General features: G+C 33.9%; 1 protein-coding gene across 4 annotated transcripts in view; it reads right to left on the reverse strand.

Moving 5' to 3' along the window:
* Window positions 1-9042: 9042 nt before the first annotated feature.
* Window positions 9043-16622, reverse strand: part of LOC142615660 (uncharacterized) — a 31886-nt gene continuing 24306 nt past the window's right edge. For all 4 annotated transcript variants that reach the window (XM_075788400.1, XM_075788401.1, XM_075788402.1 and 1 more), the window contains 9 exons: window positions 16444-16523; window positions 16185-16265; window positions 15001-15072; window positions 14825-14921; window positions 14654-14708; window positions 13110-13238; window positions 12887-13004; window positions 11491-11573; window positions 9043-9820 (listed from right to left, as the gene is read on the reverse strand). In XM_075788400.1, the coding sequence (XP_075644515.1) occupies window positions 9403-9820; window positions 11491-11573; window positions 12887-13004; window positions 13110-13238; window positions 14654-14708; window positions 14825-14921; window positions 15001-15072; window positions 16185-16265; window positions 16444-16523 (1133 nt within the window). In that variant the 3' untranslated portion in view covers window positions 9043-9402. The remainder of the gene's footprint in view (window positions 9821-11490; window positions 11574-12886; window positions 13005-13109; window positions 13239-14653; window positions 14709-14824; window positions 14922-15000; window positions 15073-16184; window positions 16266-16443; window positions 16524-16622) is intronic.

Below are 16622 nucleotides of genomic sequence, written 5' to 3' on the forward strand. Positions count from 1 at the left end.
AATAATATCAACTCAATCTCATCAAGGGCCATTCCAGCCCCATTACTTGCCATTTTTCTCAACCCAAGAGCGCTAGGCTATTCTCAGGCCCAATAGCCGTTGCATGGGTTGCGTCCTTCTCCTACATTTCTCCATCTTTTTTAACCAGTTGAGTTTAACCTCGAAAAACTATGATCATTTGTTGTAATCTACATATTTTTAATTTATTTTAGCAATTTTTTATAATTATAAAAATATATTAATTAATTAATGTATAGTTCAACCAATAAATCACTAGTTGAACCAATGAACCAGTTCTTCAACCAGTTTAATTTTTTGTTCTATTTTGAATCTTTTAATAACTATGTTATTGTCATGACTCGTTTTGATAAATATTCTTTTAATATAATAATTATCTGAACCAAAATTTTATAATTTTTGTCCTATAAATTTTTCAATTACATCTTACGATAGCATTTCTTTGTCAAGAGTTTTGTAACTTAATTGGCACCTTTGCATATATAAAATACTTGGGGGTCTAGAGAGAAAAAAGTTCAAATTACAAAGTTAACAGCATGTATTGCAACTTTCTTTAAATAAAAAAAAATCTCACGTCAACATCATCATCTTGGTAGCAAGTATATATTCAACTTTTTATAAATTATTTTCTACATCATAACGAGAAATTCAAAACATTTTGGTTATAAAAGAAATATAATGAAGTGTTTGTTTAAAAGTTATTGACATGCTAGGTAATTTTGAAGAGCATTGATGTGTTTTGTAAAACCTTTTTATTTATGTAATTTCATTCAATTTTTCTCTCTCACCTCTTTCTCTATCTTATAAAAAAAAGAGTAAACTACATATTTGGTCTCTATTCTTTACACCATATTTCAATTCAACCTCTAACATTTCAATTGTGTCAATTTAGTCCCTAACCTTTCAATGCTGTGTTAATTTAGTCCTTGTTGTTATCTCTTGGATAGAAAAATATTATGTCAAACGGTCTAAATATAAAATAAAAAAATGCCACATCATTTAATGGGTCATTAGGTTTGTTCACTTTTTAAAACTCCCTTTCATGGATTTTTTTTTTTTCAAAATAACACTGAATCTCAAACAATTTCGTTAGTTAGCACATTATCAAAACTATTTAGCAAATTAACATCTAGAGCGTAAGGGACTCGATTTTGTTGTGCTAAATCGAGTGTGATGAACTTGAGTTTCATGGAACTCGAGTCTTTAAGACTCGATTTCCCTAAAGCACCAAAGAGAGAAACAACGAAACATCATCAAACGAAAGATCCAAACAACAACGAAATATCATCAAACCAAAGACCCAAACAAGAAAAACAACGAAACATCATCAAACCCAAAGGCCCAAAGAAGAAAATGTAGAAATTAGAGGAAAACTTTCCCCTGGAGCTTCACCGCCACCTCTTAGAACCTTCGTCATCACTGGCTAGGTTCAGTCTTAGCCGAACGGTTTAGGTTAGGGAGATATGGGTTCGTGGGGTTTGCCTTCTTCGTGGTTTCTGTTTGGGTTTGATCTCTCCGGTTTGTTCCTTCTTCGTGGTTTGTTGTTTCTTCATGTTTCTTGTTTGGGTTTCTTCTGGTTTGTTTTTCTTCTTCGTTTAGTCTGAGTTTCTTCTTTGTGGTTTCATTTGATTTGTTTATGGAACTCGAGTCTGTAAAGCTCAAGTTCTACGCATAAAACTCGAGTTCATTATACTCGATTCAACATAACAAAATCGAGTCTCTTGCACTTGAGATGTTAGTTTGCTAAATAGTTTTGAAAACATGCTAATTAAGGAAATTATTTGAGTTTGTGTTATTTTGAAAAAGAAATCCCCATTTCATCGTCTTCTTCATTTTGTATTTTTCATTGATATGAAAAGTTATATGGCACTACTAAGAATTACGGACGCCCGTCTTAATCTTCACAAATCAGTTATAACTTATATCCATCAACCCTTGTGCTCTGGTTTCACTTCCTTTCACCAAGAACAACTCTCCCACATCAAATTCTCACTGACCCATTTGCACCAAAACTCACAATGACTGATTTTTTCCTTCAAATCTCACCAGCATTACAAATGGCCTAATTTCCCCCATTCACCAAGCAACGCTTTTCCTCACACAAAACCTTCGTCTTCCTCGCCATTTAATGGTGTCAAAGGATGACGATTTTTTTGGAAGATAGCTAATTTTGTACAAAAGTTTTTAAAAGTGAAAGTTTCAAAGCAATTGAAAAGATCACTGGCAGTTTTATTGTTTCTAATTTAATATATGGATCCAAAATGTAAAGTTTGGCCACATTCTTAGCAATATGCTATCCTTTGACTTTATTTACGAAGAGTTTGTTTGTATAAAAATAATAATATAAAAAGAGTAGTTCCTTACCTTTGAAGAGAGAGAGAGAGAGAGAGAGAGAGAGAGACGTGGAGATGGGACTTGTAACAAATTAAGATCCATTTCTACTAGGAATTTTGATCCCAAATAGCCCTCGCGTAAACGTGAGTCTAACAAAAAAAAAATTTAATGTAGTTTGATGTAGCTATACAGGTGGCAAGAAAATAATATTTATTTAGGCCATCAGCAGTGTTAGCATTTTCCATCCATCACTTAACATTAGAAACCATTTTGATACAACTCCAAAAGTTTAAGGACCAAATTGACACATTTAAAAGGTTAAGGACCAAATTGAAATTAGCTTTAAAAGTTAAGGACCAAACATATAATTTACCCAAAAAATAAATTCAAAAGAATAATTATGATGATCATTTCTATTGGATGTACTGGAAAATGAAAGTAGATTTATGATGTATTTGAAAAGTCAGTTGGAAGTAGGTACAATAGAAACAGATGACTTCAAATGCACTTTCAAATACAAATTTTATGATTTTTTTTTAAGAGGAGTGTTACATTAATAACATTTTCACAATACTTTCATAACAAATTATAAGTGGTTAGTTGTTATTAATTCTAATTTGAACTTACCATTGAAATTGTTTTTTTACCTCACCACTAACAACCCGTAATAGCCTACAACTTAGAATTTATTGTAAAATGTTGTGGACATAGCATTTCTTTTTTTTTAAAAGTACTAAAATAAATTTAACAATATTAGATGGTATCTCAAATTTATCAGCCAATATTTGGAAAATATAAAAAATATATTAAAGCAATAAATATTGTTACCACAAAATATATATACTAGTGTTTCAAGAGTTATCATATTGGGTTATCTAAAAACAAATCATATTGGGGAGGGTGTGCGGTGTGGCACACGTTGTGATGATAAGAATATACATTGATGATGCCGAAAATATCACCAGTGAGTTGCAAGCACTCCTCAAACGAAAGCAACACCTGCAAAAAGAAAATAAACGACCTAAAAGAGAGCACCGGTGTGGTGCCGGCCAAAAGCCCTCCGAAGGTCAAGTTAGAATCTTGTTTCTTTAACCCTAGAGTGCCAGAGTTAAGAATAGTGTGCGTACCTTCATATCTAGGGTTTCTGGGGTATTTATATTGAGTGAAATTGCCTTTCTTTTAGGATACAACTTCCTTCTCAAGTTCCTTTCCATATAGGAGTCTTCCCAAACGTGTGTCGCAAGAAGTCCAAGTATGCACGTTTGCGTGGGGATAAAGCAAAAGCTCATTCGAGACATATCAAATAACATGCAACCCGGAATCTGCAATTCATACATGTCGGATACTCAACAAAATCTAACCGTCATAGTCGTGTCACCTACGGTGTCGATCCGTCTTCATTCTCTCCGTCCCTTCAAGTTTTATGAGAATATCCGTCTCCTATTTTTATCCCCTTCATACATGGTGTTGTGTATGCTAGATTTCGCTTAAAGGAAAACATAAAACATATAAAACTTACTGCGATTAACTGAGATCAAGGTTATAAGTACTGGTTCCAAATAATTAAGTTCAATATTTAATTACCCCATTTCTATTCTCATTCCCTTTCTCTCTTGTGTGCATGTGTGTTTGTTTCTTAAAAAAAAATTCAATATCTAATTACTCAAGAAAAAAAGTTTAATATCTAATTAGTTTAGGATTTCCAAACTATTCTTTTCAACGTTTAGTATAGTATGTCTTGTTGTAATGGAGAGACGATATACCGTCTTTTGATTCATTCATTGCACAGTTGCTCATGAAAGGGCATTTATCGGATATTTGAAACATTTTTCCTTTGGGTTTAATGTGGATTATTTGGAGGGCGCATAACATTGCACTTTTGAGGATGTGGAGTTTATGGATAATCCATTGTTAGCAACTTTCTCTAGTTCCTTATTCAAGTGACTAGGGAATCTAGTAAACCTTATGGGCAACTTATCCCACTTGCAAAAACCAATTGCAAGGTAATCCAAGGAGATCCAAATTCAATCTGAACATAATGCAATTGATTTTTAAAATGTTTTTTAATATTTTATGTGAGCAATTGAGTTAATTGGACACGCACTTGATCAAGGCCCATGACGCTATTTGGGTGAGCATGGTAGGGATTTCAACCCAAACTCGGGGAGACAATAACTGAAGTTTTGTTTTATGTCAAATTTGGAAGTTTTCAAAAGACTGATATGAACTAATAGCTAAAACAATAAACACAAATTTTGAACAAATATGTATACATATAAAAGCAGAGACCTCATGTGGAAGAGAATGAAGTCTTGCCATGTGATGTTCTAATATTGTATTTAACCTCTTTACCTCTTCTCATTAACTCTTTTTACTGTTACTCAAAAGATAATGTTTTTTTTTTTTTTGCTGTTATCTAATATTGCATTTAACATTTTTGACCTCTTCTCATTAACTCTTTTTGTTGTTACCCTTCTTTTTTTTTTATTACAGTTATCTAAAAAATGGGTGTTGTTGAAACTTAGACCAAATCATACTAAACTTTATGAAAAACCCAAGCCCACTTATTTCCTTACATATTATGACCTAGGTATGATATTTTCCCACGTGTGGATGAAGCTAGGATTCTAACCCACTTACAAACTCTCTTTCTCCTCCCCCACTTGTAGATGAAACTTGAAAGCTAAGATCATAACTCGCTTAGAAGCTCTCTTCCTCCGTGGAAGTTTTCCTTCAAACTACACACACTTTTTAGCTTCTTTAAAAATAATGGTTTGCAGTTTGTGTTCAATAATCCCATCTAACAAAATCAACATTCTTACTCATTTTTCAAGTCTTAATTCAGTCTTCCTATGTAAACTAATGGAGATATATAGTCAATGAAAATATACAATTATTAAAATAAAATAAAAAAGGAAATGTATAGTCTAACCTCAATAGTCTCACCACTCTATTTTCTCTTCCTCTTCCAAAACTTCTCTCTCTCTCTCTCTCTCTCTCTCTCTCTCTCTCTCTCTCTCATATTGAGTGGTATATTAGGATTCCCCAAATTGAAGATAATATTCAATCTTACCAATGGGCTACACATTGTAAGGATTGTCTTTTAAGATAATGAGTAATTCTCTTGCTGTGTTACAAAAAATGTCAAATGGTATGCGATATGACAGTCACTAATAGTCATCTTACATTCTATTATATTCATATTAAATTTTGTGTTGCCAATGATGCTATGGTACTGGGTGTGTGTTTGGCATTGGCTTAAAAAGCCAGCTTTTTTTTATTATTTAGTTTATTTTTGCTACTATTCATGGGTCTTATTACACTTTTTGGTATTATTCATGTGGGGGGGTAAAAACTCTTAAATAAACATTTGGGCTTTGGGCCTGATTGGCTGGTACCAGTTTGTTTTGATTAGGGCCTCTAGGCCCACAAATCAATCTGCACTGTAAAGGTCTGAGGAGTTGTCCGAGGAGGAATGTCTCCTCGGACAGGCCCAGCAATGACCATGTGACTTGCTAAACGGGTTAGAGGCAGAATTCTGAAAAAACTGATAAGTAAAAGGGTGATCCAAGCACCCTTTAGAAGCAAGGATGTGAGAGAAATATCTAAGGAAAAGACTGCTACCTCCACATTAAAGACTCTGCATCTACTTCCCTGGCCGCATTAATGGGGAAGTGACCTATGAACAGTAGAATTCAGCCTCCCTGCTATTGTTTGAAGACTTCAAGAAGGCGATGGATGGGACAAGTATCCAAGGGAAAGATTTGTACAACACGTGGATAAACCAGTGAAGAAGAAGAAGTATATAAGGAGAAGAGAGAGGAAAGAGAAGGGGATCTACACCTTCTGTTGAGAAAAATAGGAACTAAGGATTGTAAACTTTGGCATAGAAAGAGAATATTTATACAACTCATCATCGGCTTACGTCCAAGGAGGTCTCTTTGTCATATTCGTTTATTATTTGCATAGATAGTGGCACTCTAGCTTGCTAATCAAACTTCCAACATCCCGAACCTAGATTTCAAATCCATACTCTACAAATTTTATTGTATAAGGCTCATTGCGCCTGAGCCCAACACTTGTTTTTGGGTTCGAGTACAATTATGCACTTACAATTCATAAGTCTCACTACTTTATCTGCAATACTTTCAGCGGAAAATTTTCAATTTCAGCAAAATAAGATGTTCCCAAACAGACCCTAGGTATGAAGACCAATTTGTTGATATGACATGATATATTCCTACAACGGATTAAGAAATTCACAGCAAGTTGGATCAAATTATTTGTGATGCCTTTGAAATGCAGGTTTTTTTTTTTAAGCAAATGCATGAAAGTGGAAGGTCCATTATAAGCATAAAGATAATCATAAGTTCAGATATGACAAATAATTGAGATAATGCGGTCATAGATTTTGACAGCATACGTTCATTTTGTAAATCCAAACAATTTATAGGATTCTAGCAAAAAATATTTGGCATATATTGTGCGTTTGGGTAGAGATAAAAAAATGAAAATTATTTCACTATTTAACTTATTTTTGCTACTATTCATAGGCCTCACTGCACTTTTTGGCACTATTCATGGCCTCATTGTACTATTTCAACTAACTTTTACCTTTATCTACAATACTTTCAGCAATAATTTTTCAATTTCAACAAAATAAGCGGTATCTAAACACACCAATCTATGATGCAAAAATAATTTTGGTAAACTATATGGTAGAAACTAGAGAGGACTTCTGGAACTAGAGAGGAATTCTGAAACTTTTGGAGTCTTCTTGTAGTATTTACATGGTTTGGTTTAAAGTAGAATTTCATTGGCAAAATCAGTAATATGTTCATTCAATCAAATCCATGAGCAACAAAGGTATGCCATTTGTGATCTTTTTATTGTAAATGTTACTTCATTCAATTATTTAATTATATATGCACTACTTTTTTTATTGTTAGTTCCTGAATTATATTATTTTTAAAAAAATTTTAAAAAATATTGTCGCTAACAATATGTACTTATTTTACTTATTATAGCAAATCTATATTTATTTAGATGTTCATTTTTCTGAATCCTTTTCAAGCTTTTCTTGCTTGCTCAATTCCTATTGTTGTAAATAGTGAAGATTGGAATCCTATAGAAATCAAGTTTATCGTTTCAATTTGAGACCAACATAATTTAATTATAGTTTTTATGCAACACTTGAGACCAACATACTTTTAGACAAAGTTTTCTCCTGCATCGCACGGGTTTTCAACTAGTTTTACTAATAGCTCTTAGGTTTTCTAATTGAATTGGTGATATAGACCTGTTTTTGGTAACGTTGCTTGTAGTCTGTAGGTGCCTCCCATCCCTTCTCTGCTTTGCACCATACATTGATGATTAGGCATCTAATTCTAACCAACAATTGTTATATGTGCACAATAAGAGTCCTGGACTTGCTGGTGGAGGTGGGCTTATAAGAACCTATCAAGCAGATGGGTGAAGGTATTCACTAGATCTATTGGTTGGGCTAATAGGTAATAGCTTAGAAGCTGAACTGTGGGCAATAAGGGATGCCCTTTGGCCTTTGCATTATCCTTCAAATTCAATTTGTTGAAAACTCGAAATTGAAATTGATGCCAGCTCTGTAATTAGCTTGCTCACCAATAATGATTCCTCAAATGCTGAATATGCATCTATTGTTGATGATTGCAAGACCTTGCCGAACCAAATTCCCCACTGGAAGATCAACCGCTGCTTTTGAGAGGCCAACTCTTGTGCTGATTCTATCGCAATGATGGCTGTCCACTTACAACAAAACTTCCTTATTTTGGATACTCCACTTGTGGAGTTAGCTTCACTTTTGATGCATGACCTTACTAGTCTAGGATGCAATAGACTTTGTATTGATATTGCCACTATGGCAGGCTAACTTTCGTGTTATATATGTATCCCTATTACATATGGAATGTCCATTTGCATCAAACTATTTAGAATTTCCATCTAAATTAGTATAAGAACTTGTTTTTTTTTACACAAACACTGAGCAAAAACACCCTATCTGATTATTTATTATACATTATTATTTTTTATTCATTTTTTATTATTTCATCAACCCACGTCAATACTCTCTCCCTCTCTCTCTCCATCAAAGAAAGTCGAGGGAAGAGAAAGAAAGAGCCTAACGAGAGTGAGAGAGGAGAGAGAAAAAAGCTTAAAATAATAAAATAGCAAGTTATAATAACCGTGTAAATATTTACTTGTTTACTTTAGCAATAATATATACATACAGTGTTATAGATAGACTGATGCAAATAGTTTTTGAATAAAAATGTGTAAAACCACCACTTATCATTATAGATTTTAATATCAAGACTTATAGGACTTCTCTCTCTCTCTCTCTCTCTCTCTCTCACACACACATTATACACTGGAACTTGTAGGGTTTGACTCCCCTGCTTCCACATTGATATATTAAAAGAATATATATACGAATATCAATGTTCCCATTCAATCTTAAGAGTTAAGAGTAAACATAAAAACGTGGAATTAATGGACATTATACTAAAATTCACACATTGTGTTACACTTGAGAAAGTAAAATTGGGTTGTATTTCAGCCCAGCCACGCATAAGGGAAATCTGCTAATAAGTTGCAATATCAATCAACAAATGGTTGAATTGGATTACCGGGGTAAGATACCCATTTGGTATTACTGGTACAAACATTTTCATTGAAATATTAAGATCTCTAGGCATAAAGATTCAACAAAATTTATATCCATATTATTTTAACTTAGTGCACAGGCTGAAACAACAATAAAATAATGTAATATTACATGGGAGTATGGAACTACTACAACAATTGTCACGAGAGATCAAAATAGACACCTTTTGACTATGGCGCTACATCAAACCTACTGCCTTAGGCCCTAAAAACAGCCCCCATTTAAGATGAATTTCAAAATCCTATTGCTATGAAGATCACTGCCTCCCAATTACACTGCTAAAGGATACATATGTACACAAGTATACATTGAGTTATCCGAAGTTTTAATCTCATTTTCAGGGCCATGAGTTATGAATGTTTTCTTTCCCACTTCCCTTCGCGTCTACTATCCCTTTCTCTCCTCTCTACTACCTGCCTAGACTTGCTCCCTCTGGATCCATGCCTTTGAGCAGACCCAAATCCACCAGACTGTACGTCAAATGCTGACACCAAGTCTGGATCACCAACACTACCTGTGTCACCTGAGTCCCTGCTTCCATCCAGATTTTCTTCATAACTGCTGGCACACTCATCAAGGCGGTCTCGTGACTGCAAAATAGTAGGAAGTTGGCCAGAAAATTGCCGGGATCCAGATAAAACAACAGTTGGCATGCTTCCCATGGATGTACTAGTGGCAGAAGTTTCAGGCTGCAGGCTTCCACTTCTTGTGCTCCCTTCATTACCTGATCTTCCATTTTCCCTTTCACGATACCTTTCCCGAGGTCGACTGCAAATGAAGATACCAAATATTATCTAAGCCAACAAACACGCACACACACATGCACATGACAAGAAATTGAAGTAGAATGGACATCAAACATAGATATAACTGGTTCTAGCTATAAAACTAACAAGATACTAAAGAAGATCTAAAAATATTGTTAGTTTTGACAAGAAACTCATGGTTTTCTCAAATCTATCTCTCTCTCTCTCTCTCTCTCCAATCCTAATATCTCCTATTTCACAACTCAACTTGGTAACATAGCATATTGATACAACCCTAGAATGTAATAGAAAAATCTAGATGATGTGTGTTGATGTCAGCATCCCGTACTATGACATCATTGTTGACGTTAGCACTGACAGTCACAAAATTCTGGCAACCACAAGTTGGGTTGCCAGCCTCCCTAGTAATTATGGTGATCTTTTCATATTTTGTTTTTGAAACCATCTTATGTGAGTTCTTTATTTTTATTTTTTATTTTTGGATTTTCAACACTATTTTTCTGATCAACAATTTCAGAGTAAGTTTACTAGTTTTGTTGCTCCATTGGGGGTCAAATAAGACTTAGGAGACCTTGGTGATGGTTGTTTGCTGATTTGTGGAGTTTGAAGGATGATTTTGGGGATTTTGAGACTCAGCAGTTTCTGTCCTCCACAAAATTTAATTCTGGATATTTTTCTTTATGGCTGATTTGTTAAGGTTTATTTATTTATTATTTTTTTTATTTTTTTCTGGCTTTGGGAAGTTCAGCCAACATTAGAACAAAAATTTCTAAAATTTTGTTGCAATTTTACTCTGGAACTCTTGGTTATTATGTGAAGCTTTTTTTTATCTAGTTTCACTGATTGTAGAGATCTAACTAGGATTAGTTGTGTTTGATTGATATGACTGAAGAAAAATCTATAGTCATGGCTGAGAAAAACATTCCTATTCATAAGTGGTTTTAAGGGTTTGTTAGTCAAGATAGAGTTCTATTATGGTACTGTATGAATTAAAATATGTATAGGAATATTTTCACTTGAAAAATAATTTCTGAGTCTTTGAATAGGCTTGCAATATGTAAAATGAAAATTAACAATTTCCTTTCAATAAAATTAAGCTTTCTTTATTTTCTGGTAGATTTTGCAGTTCTTCCTTGTGTATTCAAGATGCCCCTTATGAATTTAAAGGTTTGTGCCTAGCTAAAACAAGATCTAGCCCCTTATTGCAGTTCCATTTTGCATCACTTGGTGACAGAGCTTATTAGTATCCTAATATGGCATCTTCATTGTGCTCCCTCTTGCCCTTTGCCCCTTTCTCAACAAATAAAAAAAGGAGTTTCAATACTGGTCTGTCCAGTATCCATTTACTGGCCGAAACATGAAACATTTCCTGGTATTGCCAAAACTATTTCATACAAACCAATATTCAAGGCAGTATGTTTCAGGGGAAGTTTCTGTGCTTGATTCTATGTCGGTGAGGCAAATACCAGCCGTATAGGCCAGTATGGTACACAATTGACAACTTTGCTAATATCTCATATTTCACAACTCAACTTCTTCAAATTAATATATATATATATATATATATATATATCAATTCATCTGTCTTTTTTTAATATATAGAGGTTCTATAACAACTGAAAGGATTGTGCAATAATCAACTAATTTTAACTAATGACATAAATAGCTTACCTACTATGACTGGAGGAAGAAAAGTCTCGTCGAGACGTTCGGAGTCCTGATTCAGCCAGCTCAAGTTCACGCTGAAGTTCTCTCTACATGCAAATGTACTCTTTTAGATATAGTATCATTCAAAAAGACCAGAGGCCAATAATACGGTAACTTTTCAGATAAAGACACCAAAGACTTGCAAAACCTTTTTTTCCTTTTTCTTCTTCTTTTTTATTATTTTTTTTTTTCAATCAAAATGCAAAACTTATGGGTAAGACTACATTTTTCCACTCTCAAGTATCCAGCAGGTTGGAATGTCTCTTCCACTTAGGGCAGGTGGAGTTCAATTTTTGCTGATTGTGTTTTACTTGCAATATAGGGCAGGCCATATAAGATACATTCAATTTTGTTTATCATGCGACTTCTTGTATATATATTTGTTTTTATTTCCATCTGTCGCTATTGCTTCTTTGGATCATATGATGAGCTACTAAATACAACTTGTAACTTTATTTGTATATTCTTTGAATAATGTTACAATAGCTTTCAAAAAAAGCATGAAAAAGGAACTCAAAAAAGAAAATTACTGTATTAATCTTTGGGCATGTCCAATCTTTTTTTTTTTTTTTTGAAAGGTAATCAGAGAACTATTATTAATGAAAAAAATAAGGAAGAGTACAAGTTGTTCATGATGATGAACAACAAGAAAAATATAAAACAAACAGCAAAAAAAAGGGAAATGAGGAAACTATTCTAAGAGAACATAAACTCATAGAGAAGAATGATTAGTAAAACCCCAACAACAAGACCACTCAAAAAGACTACGCTAGCATAAAACCATTAACTCATCCAACATCTTCTTAGTGTCCTCAAAGGAACAACGATTTCGTTCCAACCAAACAATCCACATTACGCAACCTAGAATCAAATTCCAAATGATCGCATTCCTCGTCAATGCTGGCACCTCCCGGAGGCCCTAGCACATTCCTCATCAATGCCAACAAGCCCAATAGATAACCATAGATATAAAAATAAAATATCCTTATAATACAAAGGAAGGACTTGGTACACTATAGTCAAAAAAAAAAATGATTAATCATAATTAAAAAGATATGAAAAAATAAATTATATATTAACTCCAATTGATTCACATAATTCCTATCTTGCTCTGTTCTTAGGGACTGTTACTAATGACTAGAAATTTTAAACAGGCCTCACCCCACCCAATAGCCAAAATAAAAAAAGAAATGTTATTAACAATAAAAATATTAGAAAGAGTCATCTCAGGCACATATTTACAACCAACATTCAGATAGGCCTAGCACATCATATTCTGGTATGAAACATACGAAATTGGTGAAAAAGCACAACAGAGTTGATGGAAAACCAATAAATTGAGAGAAGGGGGGAAGGGCACCTGTGTTTGCCTCTCCTTCTCCATATCAAGATTGTGGCGCAGTTCCTTAGTTTTAGCACGCTCAAGTTCTAGCAACCGCTGTCTTTCAATCTCCTTCTCCGCTTCAGCTGCCCTCTCCCTGATACATGAAAATGACAGCTGTTAGTTTAAAATCACCAACTTCGATCCATCACAAAAAGATTGCACTCAAGAATAAAAGATAAGCCACTGATAGAGTTTAAACCTATCAAGGTCTTGAAGAAGTTCTGCTTCGCGTAAAGCTGCCTCTTCCAAGTATTTCTGACGGGCACTTCTCATAATAAGTTTCTTTTGCCTGCGGGCTACTACACCCTCTCGGAGTTTAGTTTTCTCTCTGAAAATTACAAAACAGATAGAAAAATTAAATTTAGAATCTACATAATACAAGGCCTGCTATATTCAGCAGAGTTAGCACTGATTTCACACATGTAAAATTTGATCCTAGTAACTTGTGAAATTTAGTTATTTCCAAGCAATAAAGACAACTAAAAGAGATGAGCTCCACAGGCATTGGTATGTTTGAAAAACTGTACACGGTGTCCCATTTATTTGTATGAACATGTACCAATAATGGTAGTAAGTGTTACTGGAATGTCCACCTTTTTCTAGCACAGCAGTGGCCCCGGCGCCCGCAGGGGGGGGGGGGGGTGGGTTGGAGGTTGTGTTCAAAATCTTAAGGAATATTGAATACAAAATTACTCATTATTACCATTTGACAGTAATTATTAAACAATTACTTTCATTAGAAGTGTTTAAAAATAAACCTAGAGGCTGAAGATTTGAACAGAAGCAATGAAGACGCTACAAGAAAACTGTATGTTATTAAAGGACCTAGTAGTATCTGTCTAGAGGCTTCCTAGATGAGCAAGTCACCATGGCTACCAGCCTACCACCATTTTTAAAAAGAAAATCCATTCAAGCACGAACAATAAATGGAAGATTAACTAACTAATGAGACAAAGATATCTTCAAAAAAAAAAAAAAAAAACAAATAAACAAATCCCATGCATCTCTTGTATACTCTCGTGCATTTCATGTGGCTTGCCTAATTGTCCTTTGTCAACACCACTATGGCACTCAATTAGCCACATAAGCAAGAATTATAACCGAGAATAAACAGAAGGACTAATTTGGCTTGTTTTAAATTTTTCAAGGAGAGTTGTGGTCGTTGGTGTTTTGCTTGTTTGGAATTCATTGAGTTATGCCTCAGAAGGTTATTGAGTTGTTTGAGTCTTGGCAAAGTAAGTTTGGAAGACATAGAAATATAGAGTTGTGGAGAATTGTGCCTCATTGCTTGTTATGGTGTATTTGGCGCGAAAGGAATGTGAGATGCTTTGACGGTTGTGAACGCTCTATATTAGAGATTAAGTCTTTTTTCTTACACACTCTCCTCGATTGGAGTGTGGTTTTTTGTCATTTTTCTTGTTCTTCCCTTCCTGTTTTACTTGATCGTTGTAATCTTGGTTATTGATTTATGCCCCCATAGTACATTCCCAATGTACTCGGGTTGGCTGTTCTTCATTTTTTAATAAAATTTTCGTTACTTATCAAAAAAAAAAAAAAAAAATTCAAGGAGACTAAACAAAAACTTGACCAAAATTTCTAGGACCAAACATATATTTTTGCCTCAGAAAAAAAAGAGTTAATATTAAAGAATCACTTTCTTTCCTACTAACTGAATCAGTTGACAAAGGTTACAATGAATTTCACATGTTGCAAAGTACAGCATAAAGTAAAATTAGTACTTACAGGGAATGAATGCAGTCCTTGATTTGACGAAGGCGGGTATCATCTTTTGTAGGAGCTGGAAAATGTTGCACAGTAGATAAAATCAGGAAAAATATTGATTAACATAACAGGTACAAATTCTTAAGCAGCCAATGAGATGTAGATGACAATGCTAGGAGTAGAAATGATTACAGGCTAGAGAAGGAATCTGATGCCTATCTTTGGAATCTTCTTGCAGTAAATGATCTTTTTGAAGGATGTCCAATTCCATTTCAGCCTCCTCTAGTTCCTACAACATAATTAAATTACAAACTGAGCATGCAGAAGCTTGGAAGTAACAGACAGCATCAGTAGTCACCCAGGCTTACCATAACCTCTTGGTCAATTTTTTTGGAGAAGATATCAAAGTATGACTGAACAGAAGTTAGATTTGCAAGAACCTGTTACAAATACATTAATAAAAAATGAGCAACAACATGACAAGGATATAGGGTGAGAACTTATTGCGACAAGACAGCATGAAAAAACACCCATTCAAAGGGAAGGGGAAAAAAATCCCAGGGTTTAACCACATAAGGTAGAGTCACAAAACAAAGGATCAGAGTTGGCTTATTCTAAAAAAAAGATAATAATTTACATAAAAAATCATACATTTCCTGAAACTACTAAAATAAATTTATATGACTAGATAAAATCTCCACAATTTACTACTTATCAAAAAAAAAAAAAATCTCCACAATTTACTAAAATATGTCTGACATTAAATATGAAGCTTTAGCATAATCTCCCATTTTGAAGCTATCTTTATATTCTTTCATACAATTTAGAGAAAATTATAAGTTTTGAGGTAAAATTCTTTATCGAAAAAAAATTATGACCTTACTAATTCATACAAATATTCTTTTTCATATGTTTAAAAAGTTAAGAACATAAAATATTTAATATTATTTTTGGATACTTAAACTATTATTAGTTATTATATATTTATTAACTTTATCTGCACTATTAAATAATTAATCATTAAATTATTTACAATTCACCAGCTCAACCACCAGTTAGACCCCAGTGAGACCTAGAAACCGGAAACCACTACCTTTTTCAGTTCTTTGTCCAATCCAATCTTTAAAACTGAGTAGAATAAACTATAAACACTAACAGTTAAAGAGTAATGTAAAAAATAAAAAAATCAAACAATAGTTCAAACCTATAATATCAGTGTATAATACACATAGACAGAGACATAATCCTCACATGTGTGTGTGTGTGTGTGTGTGTGGATGGCTATTTTGGTCGTTGTATCAAGCCCACACCTAAAACACAAGGCAATGCTCAGGGTTGGGCCTTATCCTTGAGTAAAAAGTACTGACAATAACATCAGACGCTTGTAAAGAACTTGAAGAAGACAACTGCATCAGTAACAATAAATTTCTCCAGCAATCCTACCACCACTATTTAGCAAGATTTTCCAAAAGCAAGCAGAACTACAGTGAAATTGATAAATTTCAACATTTGCAAGAGAAATTCACTACACACCCTTTGTAATTTTTCTTACCTGAAGAATTGATTCACGGGTACTCTTAAAATCTGGGTCGGATTGTCTCGTAGGATTTGAAGAGAGCACTTCTTTTAAGCCCTGAATTATAGAATTTTGGCTTATTAAACCAATGCAATGTTAAGAAATAACAGATTAAATGCTTTCATTATGAGAACAGATGGTAAGAAATCACACACACACACACTTCATAAGAAATTGAGATATTATACAGTACTGTGTAGTTATATGACAACTTTGGCTGCATCCTACTACATACCTCTTTAGCTTCATCCCCTTCATTTCTCAATCTACACAAGACTTGGCAAGCCTTCTTCTCTAGATCCCCCAGCCCACTGTCTACAGAAGGATAATTAAACAAAACAAAAGTCACTCGGACGCATACTCTCAACATTTCCAGATTTGTATTATATACTTAATTTGATTTAAATACATATG

The sequence above is a fragment of the Castanea sativa genome, chromosome 11, assembly GCF_040712315.1.
Source record: "Castanea sativa cultivar Marrone di Chiusa Pesio chromosome 11, ASM4071231v1".
Taxonomy (NCBI): domain Eukaryota; kingdom Viridiplantae; phylum Streptophyta; class Magnoliopsida; order Fagales; family Fagaceae; genus Castanea; species Castanea sativa.